We start from the raw sequence: 18,147 nt of genomic DNA, 5'->3' as shown, positions 1-18,147 counted from the left end.
AGTTAATACATTTCAAAGCTAAACATTTTGTACAAAAAACCATGACAGATTTACCTCCATGGAACTGAGTGCTGATCATCTCTTTGCTGTCAATAGAGTGGAAGCTGGCCAGAAAGCCTTCTCGTTCTCCTGCTGTTTTGTTACAGTGCTCCTGGGCTTCTGTGAAGTTCTGAGGGTCATCCTTCACTAACATGTAACACCAGCCATTCCAGGGGACCCAACCGTCCACACACACTGTTTCACTATACACAGGAGCCTCTGTGGAGATGGGGCAAGACAGGTAGAGGCCGTGAGGGGCACGTAGGTCAATGACACAATTACAATTTTTTTTAAAGGTCTTATATAATCTGCATAATGTTCAACACCTTCTGTCCTTGGACTCAGTGTGAAAATGAAAAGGGAAGAGGATGGAAAGGAGGATCAACAGAGGAGTGATCTCACTTCTAGAACAGATAAATATGAAATAGCAGCTGTATAATGGAGGGAGAAAAACTGACACTGACACTACAGAGAGCCAAAGTGTAGCCACGCACACACATAACATGCTGGTGCCAACTGCCAATAAAAACATACAAAATCCTCCATTATTTTGACATGTTCTACAAATAACCTCCATCCTCCCCCAGGCTGCTCTTGCACACTTTTGCTTATTCACACACATACAATGACAAAGAGAAATCCCACTGCATAATATGTCAAAGAAGCTGCAGGGCAGTGTGTCCCCTTCTTTTGAGTATTATTTTTCTCTTTTGTTTTTGTTTACGGATTAGAATTGAATTGAAGTATCTTATCATGTCATCCCTAATGATTTACAGTCTGTCTTATCTCAACTATCATATCGCTTCTTCTCACAGAAAAGACTCAGAGTGCGCAAACATCCACAAAGGCCTCTTAGTTTCCCACAGTGTCAGTATGGGTCAAAACCAAAATCTAATAATCTCTGCCTTGGACCATAACCCCCAAAAATGTAATCAAAATCCATCCTTTCATTTGGAGTAACGCTGATCACTAACATGCCTGAAATACATGACCTTCTTGGCAGACGTAAGAAAATAAAGAAGCATAAGAACACTGAGTGAGTACATTTACATAAAGTTAGCCCAATTCTTGATATGTGGGGCTTCAGGGCTTTTGTCATTTTATAAACTGTATTTAAAAATGGTCATAGTCTCAACATCTGTAAGTGAAGCCAACGTGGAAGTGCCTGTCACCTGTATTAACTTAAATGGCCATCGAGGAACGTCAGTAAACATTTTTCTTAAGAGTTTATGGTCTCAATCAACAGTTTCAAATCTTCAATACAGAAATTCAAAAACCTAACATAATGCTGGCCATAATTCGAAACAAACTCCAGGCGTCACAATAGGGTTGACAAATCAAAGAGTGACATCATGGGGTGTGGCCACTTGGATCAAAACAGGTACTTGTCATGTTGGATGCATGGAACCTTTGTGCTGCAAGAACATTTGTTTTTAACCATGATGGCTTGTATTTGGTGAACTACATTTTACAGATGACAAACTATCGCAACCAAATTCTCTATGCAAGTCATGACCAGAGCAAATGTAATGTTTCTGACTATTTATTTACTACCATTTAGGTACACCAGTCATTTCCAGGAGATTTATGTTCGACAACAACTTTATTTTATGCATGTGTTATTTCATTTTAAAGGTTTCTTAAGAAAATCATCTGTTGGTTCCGATCAAGACACTGGAGCTGTCAATCATGTCCACTTCAAGATGAATGTAATATCTATGATGAACACTTTTCACTTGGACACAATGTTTATATTATTGTATGTAACAGCAGGTCAGTTACTTCTTTCATTCATGTCCTTCTCTCATGCCTGGTCATTTGAATCTGGAAACCTGGTTCAGACCAGCTGTGCTAGATACCTGTATGAATTTAGAGTTTAGAACAGCTCTTGGTCTTTCCATTTGTATTGGTCTTAAATAAATGTATGCAGACATTTTAATCATTAAGAATATTTGATTTATTTTTCCTCACTGAGAATTTCAACCACGGTGTATGTGGTAATAGTTATACAAGTACCACTTCTACTAACTTTCCGATCAGCTTCAGCCTTTCAGTCCTGTTTAAATGTGATTCAGACAAAATGGGGACGGGCAGCAGCTGTCCTACCTGTGCTTGCTGTGTGCGAGGCATTGACACTCTTCTTGCAGATGTATGGCAACTGCTTGTTGCACGCTTCAGATTCAAAGTTCTGCTTGGAGTTCAGAACTCCACAGTCTGACGCCGTGAGTGCGGAGATGGATGGCATTCCTGTGAAACACAGGCACCCACACAATGAATACAACACGATGACACACAGGAGGAGGCATTCACCACTTTTTCAAATCTTAAAAAAACCTTTATGCTGCAGTGCTGCTAAAACATGATAGTGCTAGCAGCAACACTGACATGCTGTAGATTATAGCAACCATAAAGAGCTGGTATCAGTAGAAGGCCAGACGGCTGCAGGATCCTTGATGTTAATATTTAAAAGAAAGGGGAAAAAAAAAAACAGCAAACATATTTCAATTGCTAGAAGGCTTTGTAAAGCCTTCCATTGAATAATATTATTGGTTTACTCACACTAACAACCCCAATGGCACACTGTGTCCAAAAACCAAGTACAATGACATTCTGTGGATTAACACTGACCTTATTGTTTCTCCGACTGATACCAAGTTGCAGTAAATAGAAGGGCAGCAGCAACAGCATATCATAACAGGATGCAGCTTAATTTGTGTGCAAGGAAAAGCAGGTGTTTCCACAATTGAAACCGTTTAACTGTGGCTTATGTTGAACCTGTTTCTATATATTCTGCTATGCTATTCTATTTTTAAAAGTAAAAATAGAATAGAATAGAAATACTTTATTCATCGCCAAGGGGAAATTGTTTTAACATAGCAGCAATACAAACAAATATTATAAACATAAAATGTAAAACAGTGGGAAGAAATAGTGCAATAATAAAGGAGTGGCATAATGGAGTGCAATGTCATTCTGTATGTCTCGGAGAGAAAATGTCCATTGTGCAAATAAGCAGTTTTTTGTTTTTTTGTACTATTACAGAGAGTCATTGTAAGTTTTGATGGCTGATGGCAGGAATGACTTCCTGAATCTGTCCTTGTGACCGCGGAGCTGTCTGAATCTCTTGGAGAATGTGCTCTCCTGGGCCTGGAGGATGTGGTGGAGAGGATGATCGGGGTTATCCATGATGGAGAAAAGTTTATTCAGCATCCTCCTCTCCACCACCGTTTCCACGGTGTCCTGTTTGCAGCCGATGATGGAGCCGGCCTTCTTTATCAGTTTGTTGAGTTTGTTAGTTTCACCAGCTCCAATGCTGCTCCCCCAGCACACCACAGCAAAGAACAGTGCACTGGCCACAACAGACTGGTAAAATAACTCCAACATCTTGCTGCATACATCAAAGGATCGCAGCCTCCTCAGAAAGAAGAGCCTGCTCATCCCCTTCCTGTACACAGCACCGGTGTTAGCCTTCCAGTCCAGTCTGTTGTTCAGCCTCACACCAAGGAATTTGTATTCCTCCACCATCTCAATGTCCTCCCCCAGTACCCTCAAAGGTTGTGGAGCTGTCCTCTTCCTCCTGAAGTCCACCACCATCTCCTTGGTCTTGGTCACATTCAGAATCAGGTGGTTCTCACTGGCCCACTTCACAAAGTCATATACCACTGTCTTGTACTCCCCCTCCTGTCTATCCCTCATACACCCCACCACCGCAGAGTCTTCAGAGAACTTCTGCAAGTGGCATGACACAGAGTCATATTTAAAGTCTGAGGTGTATATGGTGAACAGGAAGGGGGACAGCACAGTTCCCTGTGGGGCTCCTACATCACTAACCACCACATCAGACAAACCAACGTGGAGAAGATGCAAAAAGGTCATAACCTACACCCCGAGAACATTTCATTTAGAAATGTTCCTATAATGCTTGAGCTATGCAGCTCATAGATGGACAAAGACGGCCAAAAACATAACCTCCTTGACAGAGGTAATTATAATTACCTTGCTCCCAGCGCAGGAAGGAGAGAGGGGAGCCGTCAGACCACTGCCAGCCCTGAGACATGTCTAACTGGTGAAGGCCGATCCACATCCTCTCAGGCATCCCGCCAAGGCCGTCCAGCACTGCACAATATCACAGCACAGAGAGAGAAAGGCAAATTAATAAGGGAATTTGTGAGCGTCTGCAATAGAAATCATCACAATCACATGTAACTGTTAAGAGAAAATAATAGAATACAGAAAGGGGATGTGTGATGAGAGATAAGAGAGAGAGCGGTGGGAAAACATAGCAGTAAAGCCTCTAATGTAAGAGAACTATTACATTTCAAAATGTATCAAGAAGTGGTGTCTTTGAATGTCAGTATTCACTTATACATAGAGATCATACTGTTAAAGTATGTCATTTCTGCTGCCAGGGAGGGGCCTCTCAGAACACGCAGCAAATGGCAATGTGTAGTTGGGATGATCCATTAGTGACAAATACACACAATAAAATCCAAAAACAGAGGAAAACACACTGGCTAACTAGCACTGACATTTCATAGGGTTTGCCCCAAAGGTTATACCTGTTACAGTATATATGGTAGTATACAAACAGTAGTTTAGTATTTGCTATGTGCTTTATGGTAGACAATGAAGACACTGGGAATTGTGCATTGTTACAATTAGTCGAGGGTGTGTGAATAAATTCAGTCAAAGTTCTAATTAATCGATTACTAACTTAATCCTCAGATATTTTGATAATCAATTAAATCAGTTTGAGCATTGTTTTAAATCATTAAATCAAGCTTGGTGATCTTAAATGTGAATGTTTTCTGTTTTTTGCTCCGTATAACAAAGAAATCAATAATAACTGAATTGTTTTGGTTTATGGACAAAACAAGACATTTAAGAACATCAACATTTGGAGGTTTGGGAAAAACCCTTTTTTTAATTCTTAAAAATCTTCTTATGTTTTATGGACCACTCGATTGCATAACCAAACGGTTAATCATTAGTTGCGGGTTTGCATTAGTTTAGTGACATCATTAAAAGGCAACCAAAATTAAACGGTCCACTACCTTGAATATAAATATGTTGGAAACCTTTGGCTAATTTAAGTACAAAAAAATTGTATAAAAAAATTGTAATTTTTAGATAGATGAACGCACAAATGCATTATATATTTAAGAAGAATCTTCCTATAGCCCACTTTCAAACCAAACAGACACCATATTGTCAGCTAAGTGTGTGATTTTTAAACTACACTCAATTCCTTATTTATTCAAAGAAAAGTATCAATAAGAATCGATCAGAATCAGATAAGCAGTATCGATAAAATCCCAACAAAACCTATCCTTCATGGTGTGTTAGAGAACACTGATGACAGTCTTGCCAACCTGGATCTGTGACTATCACCACTGACGGCATAAAAGGCAAACCATATAATGTACATACATGTACATTTTGTCTACATAGCTTCTACACAGAACAGTGATGCAGAGAAACATTTTGAAACCACTTTGACACATGAATACTTCAGAAGGTGCAACAATTAAGTCATGCGATTTCCTCCTTCTTTTTTTGCAGTCTTTAATAATTATATACTTTGAATATATCTTGTGCTCAAAACTGATGGTGTATGAGAGGCATGGCAGATGAAATCTTATTGCACGATCAATTTAAAAAAGGACAAAATCCGAAACAACCAAAAACAACGATCTCAACACTGGCAGAAGTTGTAACCGTGTCACACATCTACAAAAACCACAGACCTTGTTTGGACTGAAAGTTTGCAGAGCAACCAAGATGGCACTTCCCCCCTTTTATTTTCCCATCAACAACAACAAACATATTACCACATAAAACGGATATACCTGTACTTCAAAATTGATTGATCATTTTTATGACATTATTCATAATAATAAATAATGAATGCAATCATATTGTTCTGTGCAGTGTGAATACAACATATATGTTGTTGTTTTTGCTCATTTTCTTCAAATTAATTAATATTATGTTTTGTATTTTTGGTCTTGGTCACTGGCTGAGAGAAACAAGGGACATAAAAAGGCAGAGAAGGAGGTGAAGAAATTGTCATAATAAATAATTCTCACAGGTTTTGGAGTGGAGGTCATTGGGGCTGGACAGGCTGAACAGCTCAGCTCCCTGACTGCGACATGAATCCAGAGCTTCCTGCCAGGTCACCGCGCCATTGGAGACAAACTCGTAACAGAATTCCCCTTCTGGCCCAGCGAACAGAGTCTGACAACCCTCCTCTGCAAAATCAAGGAAACAGAGTCTAAGCGCGTGTGTCAGTGTGTGTAAATTCTACATGTATTTATAGATTAAAAGCTTAAAAAAAGAAATACTTTTCCATGATCAGCTTCTGTCATACATTTTAGGTCAATAACATCACAACTACACTACATTTAGAAAAACATAGACTCTCTTAAAGCACTAAGAAATATCAATCTGATGACAAAATGATGATAATTTTTTTAAAAAATAATCAAAGTGCAACATGCCAGGTGTTAGACAGTGTCCCTTTTTTCTGTCTTGGTCATAGTCTGAGGTAGTAGCACACCAGGATAGTCCAGGGGAATCCAAGTCAGGGAGGCATCCATGATGCCAGCTGCCATTGTATTTGAAGGGGAAGTCACAGGGACTGCCGGCAGAGTTCCCATTCATAGTGTGGACAACTGCGTAAAAAGCACAGGTGAGGAAAGAACACAGTCAGAGGGAGAAAATAATCAAACTGGAGCCTGTAACCCATAGCTTTGGACTCCACTAAATTAGCAAAAGAAAAGTATAAAATGTTTGGAAAGCATGGAAATACCCAGCTTTCTGAATGCTTTCATGACTGTGGCTGGGTATGAAACCTCAACACTTTCTGTATGTATGGAACTTCCTGTGTATCACCAAAAATGTGTCATCATTCAATATAAAATATCGGAGCCAATAAGCACGCTGCATGCCATTTGAATGCTCATGGTTGGCTGTCTCAAGCAAGCAGGACGTTTAAATGTGTTTAATAAAATTAGGGCTGCAACAAATTTTTTTTATAATTGATTAATCTGTTGATAATGTTATCCATAAAATGTGAACCAATGACAAACCAGTTCAGTTTTAATGATTTCTTTGTGATAAGAAGCAGAGAAACCAGAAAACACTCACATTTAAGAAGCTGAAACCAATTCATCGATTATCGAAATAGTTGATGATTAATTTAGTAATCGATAAATCCTCGCAGCCCTAAATTAAATTAATATCAAAAAATGTACATCCAGGAATCAATATCATCGTCAAGATATCAATAGTGTATTGTACATTTTTAATCCAAGGGACATCAGCGATACTTGGATTAAGACTAAGACGCCTGTGCTAAGAGGCCTGTGCCGTGTTTGTGTCATTATACTGTGACCAAAATTGAGAAAATGTCACTTCTGCATATATGTGTTAAACAGGTGGTTTGATGCCTTTAAAATCTGTACAAGCACTGACAAACGTGACGTTCAACCACTTTGGCATCCACAAAAGTGTGTACAGGTGTGTGTGTGTCTGCCTCAAATAAAGCCCTGCTACGGTCTACAGCTGAGCCATAGTACATAAATAATCTGCTAACTAAAATAGTCAATTGTCATGACATGTGGAGAGCTCTGCAGCTGGAGTAATAAGATCAGGGAGTTTGCCGATCTCCAATCAGTTAATTTTATCGGCTCTGATTTGATCTTGGTATCAGCACATTTCCAATCAATACCCAGCCTTTACGAAGACTGAGCTGGGAAAAATCTGTGGATGTGTTTGGATGGAACAGCAGCTATGATGGTTAATGTTTGGATAGCTTTGCTGGAAGTTGGATGCAGGACATGACACGCTGCTGTTCAGAAATAACATCAGTTTATGAGAGGAAAACTTTTCTCTACAGTTTTTACTGAGCTCCACAACATAAATTCATTAAACATCAGTAAAATCAATGTGCCACTAATGATTATCACTCATAATGTTGCACCAAAAGCTGCAAACAAAAAAGTATAATCTACAATGGATTATTAGGTGGCTTTATTTAAAAACTATTACTAAAACTAAAACTAAAAACTATTTTGACATGAACATAATATGTGGGCCAGGCCATTGTGGCATACTCATGGACAACATTCTACAAATTCACAAAATGTACAATACAGTAAATCTTCAGGAACTAAAATTAACCAACAGTCAAGCTTTCCGCTCTCATTTTAAAAATGATTTTGAAGTCTGTAAATTGTAAAGTAAAGTTGCAGACAGAAATAGCCACAAATCGAAAGTAAAAGTTAGCTTTTATGTTTCCCTGCTGTACAAAGGCCATTGTAAAAGAAAAACAATCCCCAGACTTCCACAACACACACTTGACTGCTTTCCGGCATTAAAGACAAGCTAGAACTGATAGGCAAAGGCTATAACGCAGTGGTTTAAAATGTACCAGAACCTGTTTAGCCATGTGACACACATACCAACGAGGAGGTGGGTCCTCATTGCACACACACACAAACACTGCAATTAACGCAACCTTCAATCCTTGAGGGACAAGCTCCTTTCAGCATTAGTCAGACTACAGAGCATCATAATGGCCTAATGTGCTGTACTGATATCTGTATGTCAGCATGAGAGGAAACCACACTTACCGCGGTACGGCTCCTGGCAGACATCATCCTGGGACTCTCCTCTGACCCACGTATCAAAAGTGTCCCGTTTGGTTGCAACTTTGCCGTCACTGAAGGCCAGGCTCATCTGATAAACAGTGTAAACAGCCCCGCCCTGGCAATGCCACCACAGCAGGATGTTGGTGCCACAGTCAACCAGAGACACCGTTTTGGAGTGGACGTCCAACGCCAAACAGGAGGAGGTGGCTACATGGAAGAGACGGTGGCCTGAACCCCATTTCCACAGCTGGGACCTGTTCTTTGAATCACAGGTGGCGAGGTTCAGGTCTGTAGAAGCCCCCGAACCCAGGCACTTCCCTGTGCTGGAGTGCTGGATGGTGAATGCATTCTCGTCTATGATGACAGGACATGGAGAGAAAACACAGCACTGAATTAAACATGGCATCTGGTAATATTTTCATTACCAGGCTGAAGTGACTCATATCCCAAAGTTTTCCAGGGCTGTGAGGAAACAACAATCCAATCTCCAATACCCTTTTTAAAATCAGATCACTTCAGTATGTGGTCCTTCACCAACCCTATGATACGTGGCCATTCGACATGAATGAGAACAGTCAGATCAGATTCCATGCAGCTTTTTGCCTACATGCGAGCACTGAGCCTCGACATCATCGACATGCACTGCAGAGGGTGAAAGTGTTGTCCTATAGAACTAAATCTCATCCACAAATGTGCTGTGTTAACTTCACTTTCCCAGGTTCTTCTGTTGTTGATGATGGCACATGGCAAAATGCTATCTGTTCGCAAATGTGTTTTTAGAGGACAGTCATGCTCAGACACAAGACACTTGTAGTGAGGAATATAAACCATCAAATATACTCTGTAATCTGGGAAAAATAGGGGAAATGGCGAGAGAGCGGAGCGAGAAGCGGTGAAAGGTTACAGGCAGTGAGAGTCCCGTTCTAAGACACATGATTCTCCTATTAACAAGGATATGAAATCTCACGAGAATATGTATTGTGCAATATTTTGAAATAGCAAAATGGCTGGCATGAATATAAGTGACTGAAGGTTAACAAGCCTCTGACCAAACACAGCTGGACAGTATTTATCTATAAAATAAAATGTGACAACAAACTGACAGTTGGACATCAGACAATACATAAAATTGTGGGGGGGAAATTACAATATCCATTACATTCATTTCTATTACACCAAATTAAGATTGTTACAATCAATTGACTATCAACTATTCTGATTATAGTTTTAGATAATCTTCAAAATAAAACACTTCTATGGTTTAAGCTTCTTACATGTGAACATTTTGCTGCTTTGTGTGATGTATCAAAGTTCGGAAAGCTTGCATCAACAATTGATTAATTGAGACAATATTTGACATATTAAAATATAATAAATAATATAACTGTTAGTACAGACCATGCCAACCAATCATTAATATGCCACTAAAAAAAATAAACCCGAGCTGTGAAATACATGTAGATTTTAATCCAAGAAAAAAAAACATGATTAGAAATGTTTACGATGCCCAGGAAATACATTTTATAGACGACATAAACCAAGCTGCCATGACATTAACAACATTAATGTCTTCTAATATTGTGGCTGATTATCACAGAAAAGTGAAAATATTTGTTCTGAGTATTTTTACAACATACACTGTTATATTTTTAAAATTAATTTGCAAAAAGGCTCGGCCGACTAAAATTGTTCCATCACAGGAAAAATACCACCTCTCATTTTGATGTGTCAATGAATCTTCCATCTTAAAACTTATTGAAGCAGGAGATGTAGCACCTTACTTTGATCCACATTCGTGGGCACAAGTGGGAGTGGGGTTTTTCTGTGAGGGGAATTTTTTTGGGTTATGACTTATGACACACATAATGGCACAAATGGATGTGGAGGGTACAGTACCTAAAAAAACTGAGCCATACTGCAGCTTCACTGTGCATCAGGCTGCGTGAGAGTATTAATACTTCACTGAACATAAAACAGCAGCTGCATGATTGTAACACATATGACATACACAGAGCTATAAGGAGGATGGCTATACAATTAGTTTGACCCATCAGAATATGATTTGGAATTAATGTCACTGGGGGATGGGTAGGGATGGGCCGATTAATCGATTATTCAATTTTATAATCGATTAATCGGTTTGAATGTTTTCTTTATCATTATAAAATAGTTCTCTGACTTTTTTCAACATATTCCGACATTTTATGGAACAAACGATTACTTTAATTGTAGTAAGTCATGAAAAATAATCACAAAAGTGAAATCATTAATAATTCATGACACATACTCAACAAACAACACTGTCTAGCTCTAACATTACAATTTACAACATTGTGTAATTTGGATTATGGAACCGCAAGTAATGTTTATGTAATATTACAACATCTTGTGACATGCTTCTAAAATTACAAAATATGTTGGCAATATGTGCAATATTTTTCTTTTGTATTCTTAAACTTTCAGAAAATGGGTTTTGCTCCTCAGTGAACACTGAATAAACGTCTTAAACGCCTTCAATACACATAGGTAAAATTTGTGTTTGTGCAATGCATAGACATCAATAGTGAACCTTTTTTATAGTCCTATTTATGAAAAGTATAATTTGTATTTGAGCATAGAAATCAACATTAAGATAATCAAAACAATATGGTGAAATGTTATTGTTTGGGTAGCACATGTTCATATCATTGAGATGAGATCACCTTCAAAAACAACCGGGTGCCATATTTGCCTGCACTTGTTTAGTGCAATTTATCGCAATAATATCGTGAATTGCGATTCTTTTCGGACAGTAAATAGTCACGTGTTCACACGGCGCTCGTTATCTGCCTCCAGTTGTTTTGGGTGTCTGCGTCGTCAGCTTCGTGTCGTACTTACACGTAGTTATAATTACCCAGCGTGTGTTAGGGAGTGAAAGAGAGAGGGAGTGTGTGTGTGCGTGGGTGTGTGTCAGAAACAGCTTCGTCATGGCTGAAAAGCAAGTAAAGTGAAACAGAAGCGAAAGCAAACTGTCGCAGCGAAACTACTTACCCGAGCTGCGAAGGTTAGCCGCCGGTGAGCAACTCCCAAATAAAACTGTTGTCTCCAACACAGTCAACAAACAAAGGCAAAATGTCGCTTTGGCTAATTTCAGCATGGCAGAGTCCTTTTGTGGGATTCATAAAGAGCGTGTCGTCCCGCGGTGTTGAGCTGCGATAAAACACGAGCTCCACGCACAAAGTGGGCAGGTAACTAAACCAAACCCAGTCCTGCCCAACTGTCAGCTGTGTTGTTCGCTGCCTTCGCTCCGGCAATAGTATGTGTGTATGTACGCTAACGGGCGGCGTTTCCGGTTTGACCTTCAAAATATGACGGAAGAGTATATAACATAACATCAATAAATACATAAAACAGCATGAATTCCGAGATTAACATTCTGAGATAAAAGATAAAAAATAGAAAATCTTTATCTTAATCTGACAATTAATTTTCTTTCCTCAGAATGTTTTACATTATTGTAAAAAGTAAAACAATAGATTATATAATAAACCAAAATTAATAAAATATATTACTGTATGAAATTTGGATGGGTCAAATGTTTGTCTTTATCAAACTGTTTATGTAAACTGTAAACTGTAACTATAGAAAATACATCATTTTTATGTCACAACTTAATTTCATGCATGTTTTATAGAGAATATATTCACATTCATTGTTAAAGTTTTATGTTTGTTTATGTTTTTACTCCACAATTAGGCGATTAAATGAATGAAAAATGAAATGAAATAGCACTTAACAAAGCTGTGTGAATTTATGATTCTAAGTAAAGGGAACTGTTTTATTATTACTGTATATTTATTCTCGAACTGTTAAACATTATAGAAGGTCAGAATTAGGATGGGATAGGAAGTTGAGAACTTCTGCCATATTTATGTGCTCATACAAACAAGTTAAGAGAGGTATAAGTCAAAAAGCCTGAGAACGAATATAATACAAAGACACATTATCATTAAATCAAATAACTGTAACTAAGCCAAAATGTTTACCAGGTCAAATAAATTATAAATATAGAAGTCACAGATCATTTTGTCACAGTTTGAGAACATACGATTACTCATAAAGTATCATTGTTATCATGTTAATTACATTTTTCATACAAGTTTCCCTCTGGAATAAAAAATATAATTTGTTGTCTTCTTTTGATCCAGAATCAATGTGCTGTTTTTGTTACAAATTATATATTATTACAGTTATTATATATTATAATAGTGGCAGACAATTGATCAATGGCATGTTTGAACAATCCAAATTTTATGTAAGACTTTTATTTTGAAGGCAAAAAGTTTTGCAACTTTTTGTTTTCTGTGTCGGTGAACTTTGTCCACGCTCCCTGGTAGCCTGGGTGTTTTGTCCAATGATGTATAAAGAGTTAGGTAGTTTCCATAGACTAAAAGACACACACATAATGTTTTGCGACTTTTATTTTGAAGGCAAAAATAGTTTTGCATCTTTTTGTTTTCTGTGTCGGTGAACTTTGTCCACGCTCCCTGGTAGCCTGGGTGTTTTGTCCAATGATGTATAAAGAGTTAGGTAGTTTCCATGGACTAAAAGACACACACATAATATGTTTTGCGACTTTTATTTTGAAGGCAAAAATAGTTTTCCATCTTTTTGTTTTCTGTGTCGGTGAACTTTGTCCACGCTCCCTGGTAGCCTGGGTGTTTTGTCCAATGATGTATAAAGAGTTAGGTAGTTTCCATGGACTAAAAGACACACACATAATATGTTTTGCGGAAAAAACTTTCAGTCCTACTTTCAGTTTATTAAAACACAAAGACAGTTGTGCAAAAATACATCTCAAACTCTGCTTTGCATCCACAGACAGCAGTGCACAAAATACTCACCATCAAATTACAAGTTATGCCTCACACATTCTCTGTTTTGAATAAACAAAAAAGAACCCTGTTAATCATGTGCAGCATGTATATTTAAAAAAGAATGAAACACTGATAAGTAATAATAATAATACTAAAAAGTAATACTGATAAAAAACTGCTGTAACTCATGTTCAACTCCAGCAGCTCCTGGATTCTGAATGAAATGTACAAAAGTATGTATAATTACAAATATAATTTGAATCATTTCTCCCTTTTTTCAGTGTGCTGGTTATTTACGACAAGAATAATATTTTAGACCAAGAATTTCCTTCACCTGTTCAAATATTATTATTCAAAGCATCTCCTTTTTATTCTAAATACTTTTAAATGAAGCGTGAACCAAATGTACTTTGATAAAACTCTCAGAAACAAACAGTGTACAGCACAACGCTCACTAGCATCCCTTCTTATACAGTTGTGTTCATGTGAATATTTTGTTAAGTCTACATGAAAACGTAGGTTCTTCAGTGTCAACACAAGAAATACCTTCACCAACGTGTGTCATTGAAATGGTTTAAATAAATGGAGACATCAGAGAGCCACTGGGATCCTTTTGACACCTTCTCAGATTGTTACCGTCGTCATCTCACCACTGTCCTGAGGAGTCGGCATCAGTCAGACTCGTGTAGCGTTCGTACCTGATGGTGAAACGGCGAGAGACGGAAAAACGCTTCGAAAGACTTTGGAAACAAGGAAAAAAGGGGGCGATTTAGCGCTATTCTCCCGAGTGAGCCTCCAGGTCAGTCATCAACACATTTCCATCCGACTCGGACAGTGAGCCCGATTGTCTGTAATACGCGGTGCGGAGTATCGGGAGCCCACGGAAACGTGTGGAGTTCCTCCTGTACATGAACCACACTGCTCCTGCCAGCAGGGCAAAGATGAGCACAGCCACCAGCACTGCAGCAGCAATGACACCATGATGCAAACCTGAAATACACCACGTGACAGTTTTTGTTATCGTGTGCACAATATTATATCTGTCACATTTCTACCAATATCTGTTGTATTTCTTTTTCAAACAAGTAGGCACTGCACACCATGGTGCCCTCAGTAAGTTACCTGCCAAGTTTGACAGAGAGGCGGTATATGACACTCTGGAGATGATAATGGGTTGTTGTCACTTTGTTATGGTTGTACTTGGTGTATTGCTGTGCATTATGTTACATCAACCTGCCTAGATACAGTATAAATTAGCCAATGACTTCAATCTGTCGCATTTAATTATGGAATTAGAAGCAAACGATTTAATCATTCAAAAACATTGTATTTTATTTTTTTGAAAATACACTTTTTGTTTGCAATGATTGGAATTCTGTTTGCTCTGACTCGATTGCATTTGCGCTCCCTCACTTGTTCGCTTGCGTTTCCTGATTAGTTCTTTGCGCCATGGTTTTTTGTTTGTGATTCTGACCATGGGCGAGTCTTAGGAAGCTGCCTGCTGATTGGCTACTTAGTTTTGGAGCGACAGCTCAATTGAGATGGAAGTATTCACAGGCTTGGAGCCACTGTCCGTCTGGAATTTGTTTTCCAGACGGTTTTCCCTGTCGACGTGCGACAAAATAAGTATCTAACGTGTACGGACGGACAGCGACTCCGAGCCTTTGACTACTTCCGGTCCATTGAGCTGTCACTCCAAAACTCGTTAGCCAATCAGCAGGCAGCTTTCCCAGGCACGCCCAAAAAGCCACGGCACAAAGAACAAATCAGGGAGCGCAAACGCAAAAGAGTCCGATTCCGATCATTGCAAACATTGTTTCTTAAAAAGTGTAGCTTGCTTCGTGAAAAGTGTTGTTTGAAAATATTGACACAAATCCAATTCCGTACCTTTTTTTAAAACAAAAAACTAACAGGATATGAATCACTGTTAGTATGTATCAAATGCTGTGTCTCCACCTCACTCCTGCTTATAATGGCACCTATAGGACATTTTAAATGTGGCTTATACAGCATGTGTATGTGGAAGTGCACGTTACCGTTTAGTGGTTCCACTTCCACCTCAGCAATCTTATCTACAACACAAAACATACAGATAACAATATAACACATCATGTCTCATATTCAGAAAAATTCTTAATCACAGCCTTGATTAACTAAACAGGCAATGTGATTAATACATTTGTAGCTAAAAGTATATATTTATCAACATCTGAAGTTTAAATGAACACTAAGTATGCATGTGCAAGTACAGGACATTTTAATTTCAAGGCAAATCTCTCTATTAAGACAAACGCAAAATAAAATGACGCAATAACACACGAGTTGAAGACAGAAGTGTGAAAAACACAATAAAAACCAGGTGAACATTTTATTATTTTAGATTTATTGTAGATAAAGCAGTTCTTTGGGTCTTAAAACGAGAGGATAACATAATTAAAGGACTGATATAATCATGGATTGGTGGGGGTTTTTTCATGCGTGCAATGACAGTTCTAACAACATAATGACATTATTATTTTACTGGTTTACAGTTGTCATTTATGACTATTTACTGGCGATGGTGAAGTTGTACATTACATCTAAAAACAATCCCTCACCTCACACTTCCCTACCAAGAACCAATATAAGGTTCAGTCAGAACTCAAAAGATGTTTAATTTGTCCATTATGAGCTACTGTAAAAACAGGGTGGTCCAAAATGGCACCCTCCGTAGAGCTAACCTTCCCTCCTGAAATAAATATAAATAAATAAATCAGGTGATTGTACACTTGTATACATTTAAGTATAATTATCTTATTTTCAATTTCACACAACGTTTACACACTGGATCTTTAACTTTCTCTCATTTTAATTTTAAATTCAATATTGAATGCAAATTATTATAATTAAACGCATCGATTCTTCTCACATCTGGATCATACTTTCAATTTCTTTATAGCTACATTATTATTATTATTATTATTATTATTTCAATATTGTGAAATCAAAGCTTTGATAAGCAGCACCCCCTTTAGGCTTCAAACTACAGCCTCCGACTGAACTCACCTGAGTTAGTTTTGCAAACAAAGCCCCGCAGCTCGGTGCACGGCGACAGCTGCCAAACACCATTAGCCACACTGGTTGTGACACAGGTGTCTGCTGTCAGCTGCTTGGAGTCTGGGGCTTTATTCGGCCAGTTGGTGTAGTCCATAGATGAACCATCCACCCAGGCCAGAGAATCAGCTACAAACAGAGGCCACAGTTAAAAAAACACCACAGGCTGCGAGGACAATGTGATCATTTGCCACTGAGGCTCATACTTACTGTCAGTTCTGAAGTACATCCCCAACCACACGGTCTGATGACGCAGCCCTGACGACCACAGCTGTTCCAGAACAAAGCGATTCTCTGTCTCACTTTCAATGGTCAGCACATCTGAGGTGTTGACTAGAGAATAACAGAAGCACAAGAAACGACTCAACTACTACTGTGCCACAACAGAATATTTTTTATTTCTTTTCTTGCTAAGAATTAGATCAGATGTTGATACCACCCTTATTTTATTTATTTATTGATTTCATTTTACAAGCTACAGCCAAAAGTCAATAAGCCTAACTTAGCACTGAGACTTTCAGATTGTATCAATTTCTTGGAGTGGTACGTCATTAAAAGTCAACTGTTATCGAAAAGCAGTCTTTTTCTGGGCAGATCCTCTACTTGACCTGTAGGGGGAGTATGCATTCCATATGCCAGATCATAGTGAGAGAGGCCTCCAGTTCCTTTATGAATTTTCACTCATCTTCCATCGTTGTCATGAAGACAGACACACAGATAATTAATCACACCTACTGAGATTCCTACCTTTGTGCCTACAGTGTTCTCTGGACTCTTCAAATGTGAGTTTCTGCACCACAGGCTCAAAGCTATAACAGCCATGTCCAAATTTTACCCACGTGGCAGGACACACCACCTCGTATGATGTGAAGGGTTTATTGCCTGTGGGAGAGAATAAGAGAGAGAGAGAGAGATTTTGAAATAGCTGAAGAGAAGCAGTATCAAGCTCTCCGATTTTCAGGTTTTAACTGAAGCAGCACTGACTTGGTGTGGAAACATGACACAGTGCCCCCGGGATCCGGGTCTCACAGTCAGCCCTTCGCCAGCCTCCGTTTACATCCATGTACACGCACTCCCCCGTCAGAAAGTCGTCGTCGTCTTCGTCGTCATCGGCTGCATCCCAGTGAGCGTACACGGTGTCTCTGCCATCTGACCACTGATAATTGATGCCACTCTGTGACAAAGAGGACACAGTCACCAGATTTTCAGTCAAGAAGTGTCAGCTGTGTTGGCACTCGGCCTGCACCGCTCAATTCTGTATAATGCAAGCTAATGCAGCTGTGGATGTCAATCTATGCATGCACAGCAGTATTCATTAGTTTGATTAGTAATATTGGAAATAATACCTGTATTTTGTAACAGCAGCTTACTTGTAAAATTGCGCTACAACAGCCCAGTTTTACCAGTTTTAATGTAGTCAATTGAGTGAACTTAAAGACCAATTAATAAATTCTAGGAGTGAAGCTGCATATTACAGCAAACAGAATATCTTTTGCCAGAAAAAA

At 38.6% G+C, this 18,147-nt stretch overlaps 2 protein-coding genes across 2 annotated transcripts in view; both read right to left on the bottom strand.

Annotated features, from left to right (window-relative positions):
* ly75 (lymphocyte antigen 75) overlaps positions 1–11,982 on the bottom strand; it is a 31,170-nt gene extending 19,188 nt beyond the window's left edge. Inside the window, exons 1-7 of the mRNA XM_058629294.1 lie at positions 11,724–11,982; positions 8,676–9,047; positions 6,540–6,713; positions 6,129–6,290; positions 4,036–4,155; positions 2,146–2,286; positions 55–258 (exon numbers count right to left, since the gene is read on the bottom strand). Coding sequence (XP_058485277.1) covers positions 55–258; positions 2,146–2,286; positions 4,036–4,155; positions 6,129–6,290; positions 6,540–6,713; positions 8,676–9,047; positions 11,724–11,829 — 1,279 coding nt within the window. The 5' untranslated portion in view covers positions 11,830–11,982. The remainder of the gene's footprint in view (positions 1–54; positions 259–2,145; positions 2,287–4,035; positions 4,156–6,128; positions 6,291–6,539; positions 6,714–8,675; positions 9,048–11,723) is intronic.
* Positions 11,983–13,454: 1,472 nt separating this feature from the next.
* The window catches only part of pla2r1 (phospholipase A2 receptor 1), a 35,157-nt gene continuing 30,464 nt past the window's right edge, over positions 13,455–18,147 (bottom strand). Inside the window, exons 25-30 of the mRNA XM_058629621.1 lie at positions 17,627–17,816; positions 17,390–17,524; positions 16,853–16,975; positions 16,595–16,771; positions 15,586–15,621; positions 13,455–14,539 (exon numbers count right to left, since the gene is read on the bottom strand). Coding sequence (XP_058485604.1) covers positions 14,325–14,539; positions 15,586–15,621; positions 16,595–16,771; positions 16,853–16,975; positions 17,390–17,524; positions 17,627–17,816 — 876 coding nt within the window. The 3' untranslated portion in view covers positions 13,455–14,324. The remainder of the gene's footprint in view (positions 14,540–15,585; positions 15,622–16,594; positions 16,772–16,852; positions 16,976–17,389; positions 17,525–17,626; positions 17,817–18,147) is intronic.

The sequence above is a fragment of the Solea solea genome, chromosome 5, assembly GCF_958295425.1.
Source record: "Solea solea chromosome 5, fSolSol10.1, whole genome shotgun sequence".
NCBI classification, from domain to species: Eukaryota; Metazoa; Chordata; class Actinopteri; order Pleuronectiformes; family Soleidae; genus Solea; species Solea solea.
The sequence above is the reverse complement of the archived record's forward strand: the minus strand, read 5'-3'. Positions and strand labels throughout refer to the sequence as shown.